General features: G+C 52.2%; 1 protein-coding gene across 8 annotated transcripts in view; it reads left to right on the top strand.

Annotated features, from left to right (window-relative positions):
* ZNF831 (zinc finger protein 831) overlaps positions 1-18,283 on the top strand; it is a 106,973-nt gene that overhangs the window by 26,254 nt on the left and 62,436 nt on the right. For all 8 annotated transcript variants that reach the window (XR_002141964.2, XR_004619358.1, XR_004619359.1 and 5 more), the window contains exons 2-3: positions 12,045-15,779; positions 16,879-17,015. Coding sequence is in view for 5 of the 8 variants with exons in the window: in XM_019795600.2 (XP_019651159.2) it covers positions 12,081-15,779; positions 16,879-17,015 (3,836 nt within the window). In the remaining 3 variants the exon portion in view is untranslated. The remainder of the gene's footprint in view (positions 1-12,044; positions 15,780-16,878; positions 17,016-18,283) is intronic.

Raw genomic sequence — 18,283 nt, 5'->3', positions numbered from 1 at the left:
ACAGGGCCATCACTGATATCTCCCTGGGAGAGAGCAGTGCCTGGAAGACAGAGGATGCCTTGTTATTGCTCCCCACATGGCTTCCACTGCCACTGCGGGCAGGGGTGGCCTCCTTCTGTTAGGCAGTGGTGAATGTCCTGACTGCCCCCCGCAGACTTTCTCAGACACCACCCAGCAGGCTGGGAAAGTAACTAAACAAACTCCGGCACCCCCACATGCTGGAACAGTACCCAGCAGTCACAAGGATGAACTCATGAAATGCACAGCAGACTGCATGCATCTCAGAGGCATTAGGGTGAGTGAAAGAAGTCTGACTAGAGAAGTTACACAGTCTACAATCCCGTTTATATCACATCCGAAACGGCAAAACAATAGGGACAGAAATAGATCTGTGGAGGGGAAGAGGCAGATCAGAAGAGGTGTGGAGCAGCTGGGAGGAGGACGTGTTCTTCTGTACCTCCGTCTCTTGGTGGCTGCACCACTGTCTGCTCATCAAAATTCACAGAGCCAGACGCCAAAAAGGGAAACAGTACCGTATGTAAATTTGAGGAGTACCATTGCCTGTCAGCCAAAGCGTCATCTTTGTGGGTCCTAATCGACATGCCTTTAATGAGGAGAGCCCACAGGCCCCTGTAATGTGGGTCTGTGCATTGCATTTAGTGCACACAGGATACAAACGAACAAAGAATGCCTACCCATATGCGGCATTCCCAAAGTTGGGATAGGCGGGGGCCGTTGAATAGGTAGGGGTTAACTCTTGTAATCTTCTGAATCCCATCAATCGTTGGGACCCTGTGTCCTACTCTGCTTTGAGTTCAGCACCGCATCTGTTTGCAGTTTTCCTGCCTAATTAATATAATCATATAAAACAATAATCCTCTCCGATACCATATTCTGAATTATGTTATTTCATACTGTAAACGCACAAATCTGTTTATAGCCTGCCGGGCGATCATGAATTGTGGTGTTATGTACCATTTTATTTTATGTGTTCTGAGCTGCAAGGGTTATGATAAGCCTCCAGCGTGGCCAGGCCTGTGGTGCGGAGAACTGGTGTTGGGATGCACGACAGCTAGCAAAGGTGACCTTCGAACTCGTGTTCTGTGGATAAAGGGAGGTGGTTCTGGAGGACGGTTCTCCCCTTTGGGTTATCCCCATCTCTTGGCCAACAAGAGAGCTCTAAGCTGTGCTTTCTCCATCTGCCATAGTGGAGAGTAACAGTGACAACGGTGGTAAGGACAGGCCTCTTGTCATTTACCTGAGAAGGGTGCCTATAGCTACAATTGTGGGTCATTTTGTACCTAGACCTTTTCCTCCCCGCTTTTCTGTTGAGGAAACAAAGGTCCAAGGAAATAGATTTTCCCTGAAAGAATCACAAAATATAGTTGGGCAGGTTGGTATCTGTGAATGTATTTCCATTTTATTTAGTGTATCATGTCTCAAGCCTGCCAGACACATTCCCACCTCAGGGCCTTGGCGTTGCTGTTCCTGCTGCCTGAAACCCTCTTCCCCCAGATACCCCTGTGGCTCACTCCATCACTAGCTTGCTGGGTTTGTTTAGACATCACCTTCTAGGTGAGGCTCACCTGACCCATCCCATTTAAAATGGCAACGCTCCCTCCTCGCCCGCCTCCTCCCACACCTCCCCCATCTCACTCCTACCCTCCCTTACCGCGATTGATTTTTTCCATAACACGTATTTTCTGATGCATTATGTAATCTATTTAAGAAAACTCTCTCACCTGTCTGTGTCCTGGTGTCTCGTAAGGGAGACGGGCACATGAGATAGCACCTGATGTGGCGTAGGTGCTCCATAAACATTTGAGTGGATGAAAAAATGAGTTTTCGCTATGTGGGAATAAAACGGGGCTCCTCTGCTTAATGTAATCCTGAGCTAATACATTCTACCACTTTTTGTTTGAAATATTCTACTAAATAAACTGAGTGCTTTGTTAATGTGAACGTCCCGATCATTTTGGCACAACGTCCAGCTGATGAGACCGAGGGTGGCAGAGCATACGGCATTTTCTAAGCCAGGGAGAGCAGGAGATCCATGCTGCCAACCCAGCCAGTGAGAGCTCTCCTGTGTGTCCTGTGGCCTCTCTCCTAGCTGTTTCTTTTGCATTCCCACAAACAGTGTTGATCTCAAATGGATGTCAAAAAGCATGTGAGTACTTGAGCTGGGTTACCCTAAGAACCAGAGGAAGATAATCTTGCTATAGGTTAAAATGCTAATTTATGAGCTGTCGAGGCCTTTCAGAGAAGTGGACAAGAAAACAGGGCAAAGATCAGACATACAGGCCATCATCAAAGCTGAGTCAGCCTGGAGGGGTGACCAATAGTGGGAAAAGGGGAGCTGAAGAAACTCTATGTCAAGACCTTTCGATATTTGAAGAAAACAGAGAGGACAGTGCCACTGCCAGAGGAACTAATCAGTTCTGACCCCTTTCAATGCTGATGCAGTTGTCTATCCCAGCAACGTATCCCGGGAAAAGTCGGTTATCATGGAGTCAAAGCCTACGAGGGATATGGTAAGGCAAAAATCACCACTGGTCAAAAATTACCCTCAAAATTCCTCAGGTAGGCACCATGTCGCTATCTTACTATTCAGTTAGCTCTTGCTGCCGGACAACCCCAAACACAGTGGCTTACAATGACAACCATTTGTTTAGCTTATGATGCTATGGGTCAGTACGAGGCTGGGCTCTGTTGAGTGGGTCTTGTCTTGGCTAGGCTTACTCAGGTGTCTGCGGGCAGTAGCCAGCTCTGTGGGGGACTGGCTGGACTAAGGTGGCCCCCCCAGGAAGGTTTGCCTTGGCTCCCCGCGGTCCCTCGTCCCCCAGGCGGCTCGCTGGGGTTTGTTCTCATGGCTGAGGCAGAGCGGAAGCATACAGAGTTCTTGAGTGCTAGGCTCGGAACAAGGTCATGATTGCTGGTGCCACGCTGTTACCCAGAGTCGAGGGGCAGGGAAAAGTCTCCAGATCTTAATGGGAAGAGCAGCAAAGTCCCCTTGCAAAGGCTATGGAAAAAGGGAGGTATGAGGGATGGAGGCTGGTTTTTGCAACCTGCTAACAGTATTTCTCAGTACCTCAAACTCAGGGAGTTTTTCCTTTGGTGTTAAAGCTTATCCTATTTCCCTGTTTGATCACCACATGCAGCAGGGGACTTGTCTATTTGGTGCACGGTACATGAAAATTACCACTAGCACTGGGGTTCTGCTCAGTAGTGAGGTGCTCACGGTGTGAGAACCAAGTGAGCTTCCAGTCCGCTCGTTTTACTCTACTGTTTGCTTATGGAGTTGACCCCTAGGGGCATTGCCAAGAGATTGAACTGATTACTTTCATTTTTGCCCCACCTCCTCATGTGTCGTGGCTCCGCTGAACAAACCCTTGGGGTTTCTGAGAGATGAGACACTGGAGCAGCGTGGCTTGGTCCATGTCAAGTGAGCAGTCTCTTTACCCTGGAGTTTCGTGGACACGAGTCCCACCTGCCCTCATGCCTGACTGTGTGGGGCACAGGAGCTGGGGTGTCCTCTGCTTTCTTTGGGTCCTGACTACAGTTGAAATTCTTTCTTGGGGGAACAATGTGGCCAGTCACTGGATGGGTCACTGAATCTGCCATGGGGCTGACACAGCTCCTCATCCAAGTTAGGCCATTTTTTTAATCGTCTTCTCCGGTGCCACACTTCATTCATGCAACAGGTAATTTATTGAATACCCACTATTTGCTGGGCCATGTTTGGGACACTGGGCTATCTGGGCCACTGGTTAATAATATACAGCCATAAAATGTAATGATTCCCATAGAGTTTCATGGCATGAAGAAACAGAGCTCATTCCGCAGCTTGGACACACAGAGAGCAGAGAGCTCCTTTCCTTTGCCTGCAGCCGACTGGCTCTTCTCTAAAGCCCCACTCCTGGTTGACATGTATTTATTGACTCTCTTGAGCTGGCACACTTACAATCCACGTAACTCTCACACCACCCCATGGGGGAGGTATTGCTGTTTCCCTATTTTACAGTGAGGAAACTGAGTCACAAGGAGGTTGTGCAGGTCATCTGCGGTCACAGCATGAATAAGTGCAGGGCAGGATTTGGACCCTGCCTCCCAAGCCCTCTCTCTAACCACTCTGCAGAGCAAATGAAAGTAGATGTCCAGTCCTCTGGGGTCCCCTCATCTCATATCCTTTTGCCCCTCTTCCACCCGCAGTATCTCCAAGATGGCATCTGGTGGTCCACTCAGCCCGTTCAGGGGGTTTCATCACAGAGCTACTTTTACTACCAGGTGCCCACCTTCCCAGCACCGTGTGCCCCAAGCCAGACCCTGTCCAGCCTCCAAGAGGACCTGTGGCAGCTCAGGATGGCTCAGCCCCAGGAGCCTCCCTCTGCCCAGCCTTACCTTGCTCTGGCTTCAACAGAGAGGTGGGGGACAGCTTGGTGTTGCCCAGGCTTACACCTTCTGTCCTACTTGCCTTCCTCTTTGGGGCCCATGCGCCCTCACTATCTTTCAGGGCCAAGAAAATTAGAGCCTTTTCTTCTGTTTCCTGTATGAATGTCCTGGGGCTGCCGTAACCATGTCCCCCTGGGACACTGGGAGGTTTAAAACAATGGCAGTGTGGTCTCCTATGGTCCAGAGTCTAGAAATCTGAAATCTAGGTGTGGGCAGGGCTGGGCTCACTCCGCAGGCTCTTGGGAGGCTCCTTCCCACGTCTTGCCAGGTGGCCAGGTGCGCCTTGGCTTGTGGCTGCGCCCCTCTGTCTTTGCTTGGTCGCATGGTCTTCGCGTTGGCTGTCTGCTTGTGCCTCTGCACCCTCCCTCCTCTTACACAGACGCAGGTCATTGGATTTGGGGCCCACTCACCTCCAGGTGCAGGTCCTCTCATGTTGGAGCCCAAAACGTCAAACAAAGAGAGAAGGTAATTGTGAAAAACCTTTTGCCCTCAACAACAGTATCTGCTGTCAAGATTGTTGTCTTACCAGAAATCTGTTGTGCGAGCGGGAGGCGGAAGCTTGCTTAGCTTCTCTGCCTGTCTGCCTTCTTCAGGAGGGAGCACGCAGCCAGGCAGCTAGACCTGGGGCAAGTCTCTGCCTCCCTCAGCATCCCCCTCCCCTGGAACCCCTGCAGCACCTTCTGAAGCGGGAGCCTTGTGTGTACTGGGTGACTCAGCCCCTGTAAAGCCCTGGGGCGGCACAGGGCAGGCACCGGGTAAGGCTCAGCCGGGCTGGCTCCCGACCTGTGAAAGTCCCCTTCTCTTGAGGCTCCTAGACGCAAAGCGAAACTGAAGAACTTGGAAAAGGAACAAAGAAATGTCAGTAACTGTCAGCGGATTGTTACCCTTTTGCATTTAGGCTGTGATTAGAGCCTGTGGGGAGTTTCTCTCTTCTCCTCCTTGATTATCCCCATTCTACAAATGAGAATCCTAAAGTGAGAGGAACTCGCTGCAGCCTGTCAGCGGAAAAGCGGCGGAACTGCAATTTGAGCCTGGGAGATGGGTCTTTCTTCAGCCAGGGACCCCGGGCCCCAGGGATGCCTGACCAGAGACGCCGCCTGGCGAACGTGTGGCCTTCAGAGGAGGGACAGAGCTGCCCCGGAACCAGTCCTGGCCCAGCTCTCCTCCTCCCTTGCACTGACCTGCTGGTCCTCCCAGAGGACCAGGGAGCCGTGGCTACTCCCTTGGGGGCACAGGGCAGAGGGAAGAAAATCCCTCCCACACTGAAGGTGTCCCAGGTCAAAATCTTAAATTAGAGGTACATTCCCCAAAGCGTGGGACCCTACTGCTTGTTTGTGCAAGATCATCTGAGGGCCCCACAGGTATATGTTTAAAAAGACTGTTATATATTTTAGTAATAGCCCTGAGGAAAAAAAAATCCCTTTTTTCCCTCCAGTTATTACAAGAATTTATTTATTGATTTATTTTATTTACTGTGATAGGCAAAGCATGGCATCATGTATACCCCTTGTGTTTCTTGGCTGATAGGGGTAAACGTCTTTTCACGTGTCTTTTTAAAACATTGTTCTGATTTTTTTAATTTTAAAAATGAACAGACTTCATTTTTTTTAGAGCAGTGTTTGGTTTATGGAGGAACGGGAAAATACAGAGAGTTCCTGCATAGCACTCACCCCAGCCTCCTGTCTGCTTTGGCCTGCGTTTACATCTTGCATTAGTTGTGGGATGTTGTTACGGTTGGCGAGCCAGGATTAATTCGCCATTATTAACTGAAGTTCAGAGTTGACGTTGGGATCACTCTTGGTGTTCTGCATTCTGTGGGCTTGGACAAATGTATAATGATACGTATCTGCCATTACAGTATTAAACAGAAGAGTTTCACGGCCCTGAACATGCTCTGCGTTCCACCTGTTCCTCCCTTCCTCCCTTCCATCAAATCCTGACAACCACTCTTTTAACTATCTCCATAGTTTTGCCTTTTCCAGAAAGTCATATAGTTGGAATCATACAGGACAGAGCCTTTCAGCCTTGCTTCTTCCACATTGAAGTTCCCTCCATGTCTTCTCATGGCTTGGTAGCTGATTTTGTTTTAGTGCTGGCTGATATTCCATTGTCTGGATGGACCACAGCTTATCCATTCACCTGCTGAAGGACATTTCGGTTGCTTCTAAGTTTAGACATTATGATGAAAGCTGTATAAACATCTGTGGGCAGGTTTTTGTGTGAGTGTAAGGTTTTGGCTTATTGGGTAATGATATAGCCCCCCTATACTTTCTTCCCCCCTACCTTTTGAAAGTGGTAAGATACACATAACATACGATTTATTGTTTCAGGTGTTTTTAAGTGTGCAGTCTAGTGGCACTGAGTACATTCACGTTGTTGTACACACAGCTCCCTTTTAAAAGTAACCATATTCCAGGGGTGCCTGGCAGGCTCAGTTGGAAAAGCATGCAGCTCTTGATCTCAGGGTCGTGAGTTCAAGCCCCACGTTGGGTGTAGAGATTATTCAAATAAATAAACAAACTTAAAAAAAAAAGAGCAAGAGAGAAATTAAAAAAAAAATAAAGTAACTGTATTCCAGCAAACCCCAGTTTGGGACTGGGAGGAAGTAAGGGTCTAAGAGGTCCCCACACCGCACAGCAGGTGACAGACTGTAGCTTGGGAAACTTTGAGCTAAAACAGTGGACTCAGCACCAGGTTCTTCCTGAAAAGTTCAATGTGTCTAACACATTGGGTACATTTCTCCATAGCCTTCTCTTTCAGGGCCCCAAACATGCGTTTTTAGAAACGACTTCCATGCCCTTTCTTTGCCCAGGCCCCTTTGTGGGTTGTTTCTGAAAAAAGGGAGCTTTGGAAATAGTCACTTTCCCGCAGCTTTTGCCACCTTTCCGTTTACCTCCCTGTAAAGCCGCACACTCATTCCAAAGAGTATTATGAGCTTGGGGGTTCAGAGGAGGTGGGGGGCTGCACATGTGGCAGAATGGAGGAGGTGAGGGGTCCTTCAGGCTCTCTGCCAGGGGGACCCTCAGGATGGCAAGGAGACCATCACCTAGCAATGAGTCTTGCCAACCAGGCGGTCTTCCCAGAGACTTCCCTGACATGCCTGCCTTTACCACCTTGTGCCTCAGCTTTCCCATTAGTCCAGTGGGGATAATAGGACCTGCTACCGCCTTGATCCGGAGTGAGAAAAATTAGTGGCAGCCCTTCGAGGTTTCCCCCGAGAAAAGTGCCATCTCCCTGGAGGAAGGTGTTAGTTGGCTCATTATCTTGCCGGGAGGGCTCAGCTGCTCCTGAAAGGCGTCAACTTTGCTGTGATCACAGAACAGGCTGCAGAGAGCACAATAATCATCGTGGCAGGTGGGTCAGAAATGTAGCACTCTTTTTCTGGAATTTTGTTTGAAGCCCCGTGCCTCCCTGAGGCAGTCTGGGCTGCTTTTCTCCTTCCCAGAAGGGTGGGCTGATTTCAGGGGGCACGTGGTCATCAGTCCTCAGCTCCCCCAGCTGGGACCCCTGGGACCCAACTGGAGTTTTCCTGGTCCCTCTGAGGCCCTTTCTGGGGCTCCGGTATTTACTCTGGGGAGCGGGAACCCTGTAGGCTTCTTCCATCCTGCTTGCCTGGGCACGCACAGTGGGCTGTTTTTGCTCTGTCCTGGGCCCTCACCTGATTGCCCCAGGGAGTGAGGTCCAGGTCACCCCTCTACCCAACTCCCCCTGAAGCCAACTTTGGAAGGCCTCCTCCTTTTCCTCCCACTTTTCCTTCCCACCTCCTCCCAACTCAGGGACCATCATAACTGAGAATGGGAAATGGATTTCCTCCTTAGGGTTTTGGCTCTGGAATCTGGAAGACTTTACTCTGTTTCTGCCACAGCCACTCCAGCTAGAGCCCTGCCTGCCCATCCCCCCTCCACATGTAGGAGCCAGCTTCGGGCAGCACTGTGGGCCTGATAGCGTCTGGGACCCCAGAGCCATCCGGTGTGTACACTTGGCCAGCTGCACAGCCCGCATGTCACCACTTTCAGGAGGACCCTTGGTGCGTGACAGCTTCCTTGCCTGTGGGGTCCCTGAGATGTGTGTTCTGTGTGATCTCTCACCAGTCCCCTCGGGGTCCAGCTCTACCTGCCCTGAGACACACACTTTGTAGCTTCCTTCACCTCGTCTTTTTCTCTCCCTTACGAGTGTTTCCTGGGATCACCTCTCAAATAGAATCCTTGTGATGACATCTTTTTTGGGGGAACCCAACATGAGACAGCATCTCCTCTCAGAAGCAATGAATGGGGCCTGCTGACTGATGGGGGAAGAGACAGGGTAGGAGGGAAGAGAGGGTGGGGGAGGATTCGCTAGTTAATAGTTCAAAATATCAAGGCCTATCTTTGGAAACCCAAATAAGTGGGTTACTTTCTCTGCGCTTGGCACCTCGCTCCGTGCTCTCACAGACTATTTCAGGAGCCCTCCCTGTAGCTCTGCCCGAGTGACCTGTTCTCAGAGCTGAGGGATCTGGGTCTCAGGGATATCCACCAGCAAGCCAAGGAAACAGGGACAGGAACTCAGTCTGATGGTTCCCCTGGGAAGCATCTCGAAATTCTTCAGCTAGTAGAAAGGATGCAGAGCCTCCAGGTAAGCCATTGTCTTTCTTTGACATCAGCTCTGAGGAATTGCAGTACCCTCTTCTGATCCCTAAAGATTTTCATCTTCAAATCTTCTCTTAAAAAATTATAACCTGTCGAATGTTTTGAGGCAGGTGGCATGGTGGCTTGAGATCCATAACGTTAGATAGGTCTTTGAGGAACAGAACAGAAGAGTTGGTTTCAGGATTAAAAAAAGACTGGCTTGTGGCATTTGCCAATTTCTGTGGTGTGACTACCCCCACCATGGCCAGTCCCAAGCTGTGAACACGACATCACTGAACCCAAAGTTGGGGCGATACCAGGATGTGGAGTGCCACACCATCACATGGCATTTCCATCATGGCGACACAGTCAACATAAATAACCCCTGGCTCACCAGTAATGGTGAGATGTAATAAAATAGTAAGTGAGGAGCTTTAAGTACTTAGCACCATTTTAATTGAGGTAAAATTCACGTAGCATCAAACTCACCATTTTAACTATTTAAAAGTGGACATCTTGGCAGCATTCAAGTACGTTCTTAATGTCGAAGCACTGCCAGAACATTCTCATCACTGCAAAAGGAAGCCCTGTGGCCAGTCAGGCGTCCACCCCCTATTCTCCCTCTCCATCCCTGGCAATCTCGTAATCCACTTTCTGTGCCTATGGACTTGCCTCGTCGGGCATTTTCATGTAAATGGAGCCACGCAGGACGTGACCTCTTGGGTCTGGCTGCTTTCGCACAGCGTCACGTGTTCAAGGTTCGTCCCTGTGGTAGCGTGTCAGCCCTTCACTCTCGCTGTGGCCAAAGAATATCCCATTGCGTGGATGGACTGCGTCTTGTTTATCCATTCATCCGCCAGCGGACATGTGGGTTGTTTCCACCTTTTGGCTGTGTTCAATGGTGCTGCTACAAATGTTCACGTATAAGGTTTTATATTTTCAATTCTTTGCGGTGTATACCTAGATGTTGAATTGCTGGGTTGTATCGTAGTTCTATGTCTAACTTTCTGAGGAGCCTCCAAAATGTTGTTTGCCATCTTGCATTCCCATAAGCAGTGCTCATGTGTTCTGATTTCCCTACATCCTCAGTAGCGCTCGTCCTTTCCAGCTGGTGGTTATTGCTGAAGACACGCTGGTGTGAAGTCCTATCTCATTGTGTTTTTGATTTACATTTTTCTAACGACTGATGGTATCGAGCATCTTTGCCTGTGTTTTTGGCTTTGTATATCTTCCTCGGAGAAATGTGTATTCAGGTCTTTTGCTCATTTTTTAGATGAATTGGTTGTCTTTTTTGAGTTGTGAGAATTCTTTATGTATTCTGGACATATTAGATACATGATTTGCAAATACTTTCTTCCGTTCTGTGAGTTGTCTTTTTATTTTTTAAAAAAATTTATTATGTTGTTAGCCAACATATAGTACATCTTGGTGTCTTTGATGCACAGAAGTTTAATTTTGGTCAAAAAAATATTTTAAAACTTGGTATGAAATTATATAAAACGTGACTTTAAAAGGTTTTTTTAATTGCTTGTGCTTTTGATGTCATATCTAAGAATTCATTGCCAAATCCAAGGTCATGAAGATTTACTGCTACATTTTCTTCTAAGAGTTTTGTAGTTTTCACTCTTACATGTAGGTCTTTGATCAATTTTAAGTTAATTTTCGTATATGAAGTGAGATAGGGAGTTCAGCTTCATTCTTTTGCATGTGAATATCCAGTTGTATACCTTTGTTTTTAATATAACTTATTTATATAATGTAACTTTTAATTACGGCCATGTTTAACAACTGGCTTGCAAAATTCCTGAAAAGCAGCTCTCATGAGCCAGCATGAGCTGGTATGAGCCAATATGAGCCAGTACCTGCATGTGCCTACTTCTCCCTTACCCAGCTGCAAAAAGCTGCAATATGTATTGTTTTTCTGAAGGAGGTGAGCTGGGGGATGATCGAAGTGTGCTTATGGAGCTCTTAGGGGATGGGTGTCTGAGTAAGAAGCATCTGGAGACCCCCATTCCTATAACCACGGGCGTGTCCTTCCTCTTCCCATTGTATTTGGCTTTCCCCCTCCCCCTGCCATGGTTTGAAGAACATGGCTGGGTCTCTCTTGCAGCCTTGCCTAATATTTGCCCAGCTCTTCCCTCTGCCTGAGAGGGAACTGATTGTGTCCCAGTTGGATCTGGAGGGGTTTTGGAAGCCCCACCTTTGAGCAGGACCCAAGCCTGATGCTGAGGTTGAGGAAATGCTCCTTATCCTGGTGAGGTGACCAGATAAAATACCAGCTGCCCTTACATTTGGATTTCAGGTAAATAATACATAATTTTTAGTTAAGCATGACCTGTGCAAGATTGCGATATACTTACACTAAAGAATTATATGTTGTTTGTCTGAAGTTCATTTAGCAGGGAGTCTTCTATTCTCATTTGCTGAATCTGTTAGGCTTCCCTTCAAGTCCGTTTTCTTCCTTATTGCCCTCATCCAGCGGCATAGGCTAAGAACTCCAGGGTGAAGAGGGTCCTAGGGAGGTGCTGATTCTCTGCCCATTTTACAGATCTGGAAACCAAGTCCCGGCATGGAATCAACTGTGGACTTTGAGGACCTTGCTAAGCTACACAACTTTTCTTTTTCATGAAGTCAGCACATTTTCTAAGTGTCCCCTCTGCACAGGGCACTGTGCTGGCTGTTGGGGCTGACGGTGATAAGCCTACGTGTGTAGAGGGTGAGGGTCAAGAGTTCCCGTGAGGCGTGTGAAATAAGAGGCAGGATTCAGACAGACCTGGGTCCAGATCCTGCTTTTCCATGTGTTAGCTGCATGTCATGTCACTTGTCTCTGAGCCTCTGGCTCGCCTTTCTTAATGTGGGGTAACTACTTCTAATGTGGGGATTGTTACCAGGCTCCAGTGGGGTGATGAAATGCCAGGTGGGGCAGGGAAGGGCTTACTGCATGATGAGAGACAAGAGGTACCTGCGGTGAATTTTGGTTGTTGCCCACAGGTCGCCAGGCATCCTGGACCACCCAGATGATGCAGGATGGAGGTGCCAGAACTCACTCGCCCTGCCTTGCCTGCCAGAGACCAGCCAGCTCCTGCTCCTGGACGCCCAGGAGCCCTAGGTGGGCAGGTGTCACCTCACCTGACCCTGGGCCCTGTCATTCTGCCACCAGAGCAGGGTCTGGCCACTACCGTGTTCCTGAAGGCCCTGCCCATCCCATTGTACCACACAGTGCCTCCGGGGGGCCTCCAGCCACGTGCCCCCCTTGTGACGTGCAACCTGGATGGGGGCGGCGTACCCTTTATTCTTAGCCCCCTGCTGCGGCCTGAAGGGCCGGGCCCTACCCAGGTGGGGAAGCCAGCAGCCCCGGCACTCACCGTGAACATTGTGGGCACTCTGCCTGTCCTGTCGCCAGGCCTGGGACCCATGCTGGGGAGCCCTGGCAAGGTACGGAATGCCGGCAAGTACCTTTGCCCACACTGTGGCCGGGATTGCCTGAAGCCCAGTGTTCTGGAGAAGCACATCCGATCCCACACGGGTGAGAGGCCCTTCCCGTGTGCCACCTGTGGCATTGCCTTTAAGACCCAGAGCAACCTGTATAAGCACAGACGCACCCAGACCCACCTCAACCACTCTCGGCTTTCCTCGGAGTCTGATGCAGGTGGGGGCAGCCTCCTGGAGGAGGGGGACAAGGCTGGAGAGAGCTCCAGAGCAGATGGCATGGGGGACAGCAACAACCAGAGGGTGGGTGGTGGGGCCCGATCGGAGAGACCCCTTTCTCCAGGCACCCGGGGTCCTGGGCACTGCCCAGCGCCAGCCATGCACCTGTCTTCTGTTGCCAAGACCCTGGGTCTGAAGTTAGAAGCTGTTCCCTGTCCAGGGTCCACATTTGCTGACAGAGAGACCCCCGTGGACTCTGCCCACACGGCCTCCCCTGGGCTTGCCCTGGCTGGCTCCCAGCCGAGGTGGAAGCTGCCAGAGCAGACGTCCCCGACTGCTGGCCGGCCGTGCTCCCTGCAGCAGCAGCAGGTGGCCACGTCCTCAGAGAAGCCCTGGGATGCCAAGGCCTTGGAGGGCCGGCTGCGGAAGTGTGAGAGCACTGACTCGGGCTACCTGTCCCGCTCCGACAGCGCAGAGCAGCCTCCAGCCCCCGGCAGCCCCCTGCACAGCCTGTCTGAGCACAGCGCCGAATCTGAGGGGGAGGTGGCCCTAGGGCCCGGGGGGCCCGGCCTCCAGCTGGAGAAGAAGCATCTGGAGGAGCGCATCGCCTGGCTTATCTCCCACAATCAGGCTGTGGTGGACGATTCCCAGCTGGACAATGTGCGGCCCCGCAAGACGGTCCTGTGCAAGCAAGGCAGCATCGACCTGCCCATGCCCTATACCTACAAGGACTCCTTCCACTTTGACATCCGGGCTCTGCAGCCCGGCCGGAGGAAGCCTGCTGCCCTTAGCTCGGCCCGTTCCACCTTCACCCCCCCAGACAAGGCACGGCCACTCTTTTTTCACTCCGTCCCCACTCAGCTCTCTACCACTGTGGCATGCGTGCCCATCACCAGGAGCAACTCACTGCCCTTTGTCGAGGGCACCAGGACATGGCAGGAACCCCCGGACCCCCAGGTTGCCTGCCCCAGGAGGCAGAAGCCTCTGAGCCCCAGGCCTGCCCCTGCCCGACTGATAGATGTCCCCAGCAGCCACCCCCGGGCCCTGGTCAGACAGGCTGCAGTGGAGGACCTGCCATGTCCCCCCACTGGAGACAGCCTGACCCCCGCAGAGGACCCGGATGGAAGCACAGCTGCTGCTGGGGAGGGGGCAGCCATCAAGGGCAGAGCAGCCAGTAAGAAGTGCAGCCAGAGGGAGCTGAAGATGTTCTCCCAGGACAAGTGGCAGGTGTATGGGAATGAGACATTCAAGAGAATCTACCAGAAAATGAAAAGCAGTTGCCATGGAGGCAAGAAGGCAAAGGAGGTGACCGTGGGTAGTGGGACAGAGCTGGATCTTCCTCTCCAGGAAGAGTTAGCAGGGAATGAAGGCACAGTCCTGTCCCAGGATGGGAGGACCCCTGTCCATGGGGACACATCTGTGGGGGCCAAGCCAGGGCCTTGCAGAAGCCCACTGGCCCCGGAGGGCTTCTTGGGGATGGAGTCCCCCAAGCAGAGGGAGATGGTGGCCAGAGCAGGAGGCAGTGACCAGCCCGGGGTGAACAGGGCCACTTCACCCCCCACCCTCAGCTGCAGAGAACCCCCCTGCTCTGGTGGCAAGAGCCCCCAGCTTTCTCCAAATGGGAGGCTGAAGCCGGGGTGTCAACTGCCCCCATCACCTGGTCCCCTAAAGGGAGGTGAACTAAAGGCTCCCAAGCTGGTTTTGTCAGACCCTAAGCTGGAAGGAGGCACCCGTGGTGGTGGGGACAAGAAGGAGACCTGTCAGTGGACCCAAACTGTGGCGAGACGGCCCAGTGGTGGCTCTGCGGAGCCCCAGCCCTCAGAGGACAAGCTTCCCTCAGAGAGAAAGAAGCTGAAGGTGGAGAAACTGAGCTGCCAGGAACAATCAGAGCCTCTGGAAACAGAAAGAGAGGTCCCAGGCGGCCCCGTGCAGGCCACGTCCTCGACATCTCAGAACCAGGACGGTGACCCTGGGGATAAGCCAGGGGGGCTGCGTGAGAGTGCTGATGGTGTGGTGATGGGCAGGGCTGGGCAGCCGGGCAAGCCCTCGGGGCTTTCTGGCGCCACCTGTACTGCTCCTTCTGTGGCCCCAAGGCAGGTGGGGCTGAGGGAAGAGAGCTTGCCCTGTCCTGCAGCCGTGTCCCTTGGGCATCAGTCCCACCTGGCCACTCAGGCCCCCAGTGTCCTCGCTGCCCTGGCAGACACTGCCTTCCCTCCCAAGTACCTCCTCAGGTTGCCTCAGGGAGAGACCTGCCCACCACTTCCCGGCCCCCCGGGGCCCGGACAAGGCCAGGACACTCTCTGCAGGAGACGGTGGCCTGAGGAATGGGCATCCTTTGTTGGGGCAGGGCCAGGGACCCTTCTGGCTCCCTGCCTGGCCTCAGGCTCGGCCCCCAGTGGGACAGACAGCTTCGAGGAGGACCCCGGCTGCTCTAGGCCGTGGCGCAGGAGAAAAGGGGTGCAGGGAGAGGAGAAAAGAGACTTGGACACTGGCACCCCAGCAGTGGGGCCGTCCCCTGGCTCATCCACCGGTGCCCCCAGGGAGACAGCCTCCTTCCTGCCCACCCCAGCATGTGCCACCTGGAAGACTGGGCCCCCTGACACCCAGCACCTCTGCACGGGCAGCTCTGTGGTGGGGACCAGGCCATCTGGGGGTGTCCCGAGTCCCTGTGCACTCAGCAGGGAGTTAGGGGGACCTCCTGAGAATGCCCTGGAAGACCCCTCCTTGGGGCCTCTGGCTGGGCTCAGTTCCTGCTGCTCCTCCCTCATGGCCCCCACGCCCCCCGGCTGGCCAGAGCTGGCCTCGTGTACCCAGTCGGAGACCCTGTGGAGCTTCAGGGCCCATGGCCCTTTCCCATCATTGAGGGCCGAGCCCCGACTCACATGGTGTTGCTTGAGCCGAAGTCTGCCTTTGCCCACAGAGCAGAAAGAAAAGGCCGCTTCTGTGTACTTGGCACTGCACTTCCTTGGTGGCAGCCCCCAGGACAAGGGTCCAGACACCCAGCCCGTGAGCAGGGCGGTGGTGGGAGGACGGATGAAGACGGGCCTGGGAGAAGGAGGGCAGGTCCAGACGTCAAAGGTAACATCTTCTTTGCCCGGGGCCCCAGGGTTGGGGGCGTGTGCTTGGCAGGCGGACGCATGATGATGGAGACAGGGCGTGAAGCCACCCCAGGCACAGCTGCTGTTCGTGATACCCGCTTCTCAGCCTGTTCCCAAGGGAAGTGGGGCTGCCACAGACACGGCAGTAGGGTAAAGGCCAGAAATGCAGCACAAGACAAAACAAAATCATGGAAAAGTACATTTCAAAGGAAAGGATTACTGTACCAAGACCCTAGATGAGATACTTTTTATCACTAGACATTAAATTTAACTCTGAGCTTCCTGGTAACAGCAGCAAAAAGTGAAATGAAACACTGCCCAGGAGAGCTCTGTGGGTGGCAGAAGAGTATAAACCGGAGATTGTTACTGAAGATAGACTCCGGGTGGAACACCAGCTCTTACTTAGGAGGAGAGAATTTTTCAGGTGCCCGGCTGGCTCAGACGGTAGCGCATGGGACACTTGATCTTGGGGTTGTGAGTTCGAGCCCCACATTGAGTGTAGAGATGACTTAAAAATAAGATTAAAAAAGAGAGAGCAAGAGAGAGAGAGTTATTGTGCCAGGAACTCGCGAAACAATTACTGTGATCAGATAAACCTATCTGCCGAGTTCCCTGGGAGCGGCTAAAAGGGAGGGGCCGAGTGCTCTGGAGCTCTCACTTGGTGCCTAGTGCTAAGTTTGCAGTCCCATCTCGATAGCGAGTCCATGCGTCTGTATTATGTCCTGCTCTGGGAAGTCTCGGCCCCGGGCAGCTGAAGAGGGTCCCAGAGCCTCTCTTCTGATACAACCATAGGCAGCAGTGGCAGGGCCGGGACTTCAGAGCCTTGCAGACTGTTCTTTATCCCGAGAGTGAGAGTGGTGATTAATAAAGAATGTGCTGCCTCCCAGATGAGGGGGTGGAGGAGGGTGGTCTGAGACCCAGTTTGGCCCTCCTTCTTCCAAAAGGCAATTAGGTACCAGGTGCGGGGTTTCCTGGAGAGGTAGAGTTGGGGGCTGGGAGAGGACCTGGCCACGGTGCTCCCTGGGCCTAACCCCACAAGGCTTAGAACAACATGATGCTAACATGCCTGGTATTTTCAGCCCTCCTGCCCAGTGGCCTCAGGGATGGTGTCCCAGGAGCGGGTGTCTGAGCCCGAATGGAAGAAAGGACTGCCATGGAGGAAGGCGAAGATGTTTCGGGGGAGTGGCAAACAGAAGCTGAGCATCCGTTCCAGAAGGTAGGGGGTATGACCACCTCTGTTTGTCTCACGCGTGCCCATTGTGTCAGGAGCTGCAAGGGGCGATTTGCTAACCCCAGGAAAACCTTCACAGGGGTTCCAGAGGTGTCTGTGTAGGCGTGAGGGTCTAGGGCTTTGTACCCCATCAGCCCGTCTGCACAGCAAACCCTCCCCCCCCCAGCTGCCGACTGTGTGCTTTTCAGGGGCACCTCTCCAAGGCCAGGAATCCAGTGAATATTTGAAATAACTGACTTGAGAATACATCCACCCGTTTAAGTCCTGAGGAGAGAGCGTGTTAATTATTTATAGCTTTTATTGCTTTTTTATTTATGCAAGCGGTACATGTCCTTTGCAGAAAAGTTCGGAAATACAGGCCAGCAGAGAGGAGGTGATAAATCATCCTGGTACTGCCACTGCCCCGGGGAGTGCTACTAGCATGCAGGGCGCTCCCTTCCAGACTTTTCTCTGTGACATGTGCATGTGCAGCATTTCCAGACAACAGACAGGATACACAGGTTTTACTAATACCATTCTTTCATTCTTGACGGTCTTGCCTCTTTGCTCTAAACTCTCTAGCCATTGGGGACGAGGTGGAAAGGCCACTCTTTCACCAGGCCCCAGCCCCTCTGTGCCGTCCAAGAAGCTCTTGGGTCTGGTTTTCCTGTGGCCTCCTCTCCCACTCAGGGTGACTTCATGCTGCCTCCCTGTCTCCTGTCCTTGGATTCCCACTCTGAACCCAGAGTCCTGATGCTTTCTGGAAATCGCCCCCCCCATCTCGGCCCCCTATTCTCCCCTTCCTGGAAGGCACCTGCCTTCTCCCCTCATTGTCAATATTGGACCCAAAGCTGAGATATTCTTCAAGAGGCAGTGCAGATTCCTGATTCTTCCCTACAGCTGCTTAGAACCTCCATGGCGAGAGATGATGTGCCCTCTAGACAGGCTTTGAGATGAGACCTCTGCCCCTGTTTCAGTTGTCTGCCGGACCACGTGTCCAGAGCGGGCATCACTGAGGGCTTCCTATGTACCAGGCACTGTACAGTGACCCCCCCCCCGTTTTTCCCTTGAGGAACCTGAGACACAGATAGATCAGGTGGCCTCTCCAAGGACCCAGATGTGAATCAGCAAGTCTTTTTTTTTTTTTTTTAAAGATTTTCTTTTTTTTTATTTGGAGAGAGAATGAAAGAGCACAAGCAGGGGGGAGCAGCAGAGGGAGAGGGAGAAGCAGGCTCCTCACTGAGCAGGGAACCCGATGTGGGGCTGGATCCCAG

Source organism: Ailuropoda melanoleuca, chromosome 13 (assembly GCF_002007445.2).
Source record: "Ailuropoda melanoleuca isolate Jingjing chromosome 13, ASM200744v2, whole genome shotgun sequence".
Taxonomy (NCBI): domain Eukaryota; kingdom Metazoa; phylum Chordata; class Mammalia; order Carnivora; family Ursidae; genus Ailuropoda; species Ailuropoda melanoleuca.
This window is presented reverse-complemented; position numbering and strand designations above follow the sequence as displayed.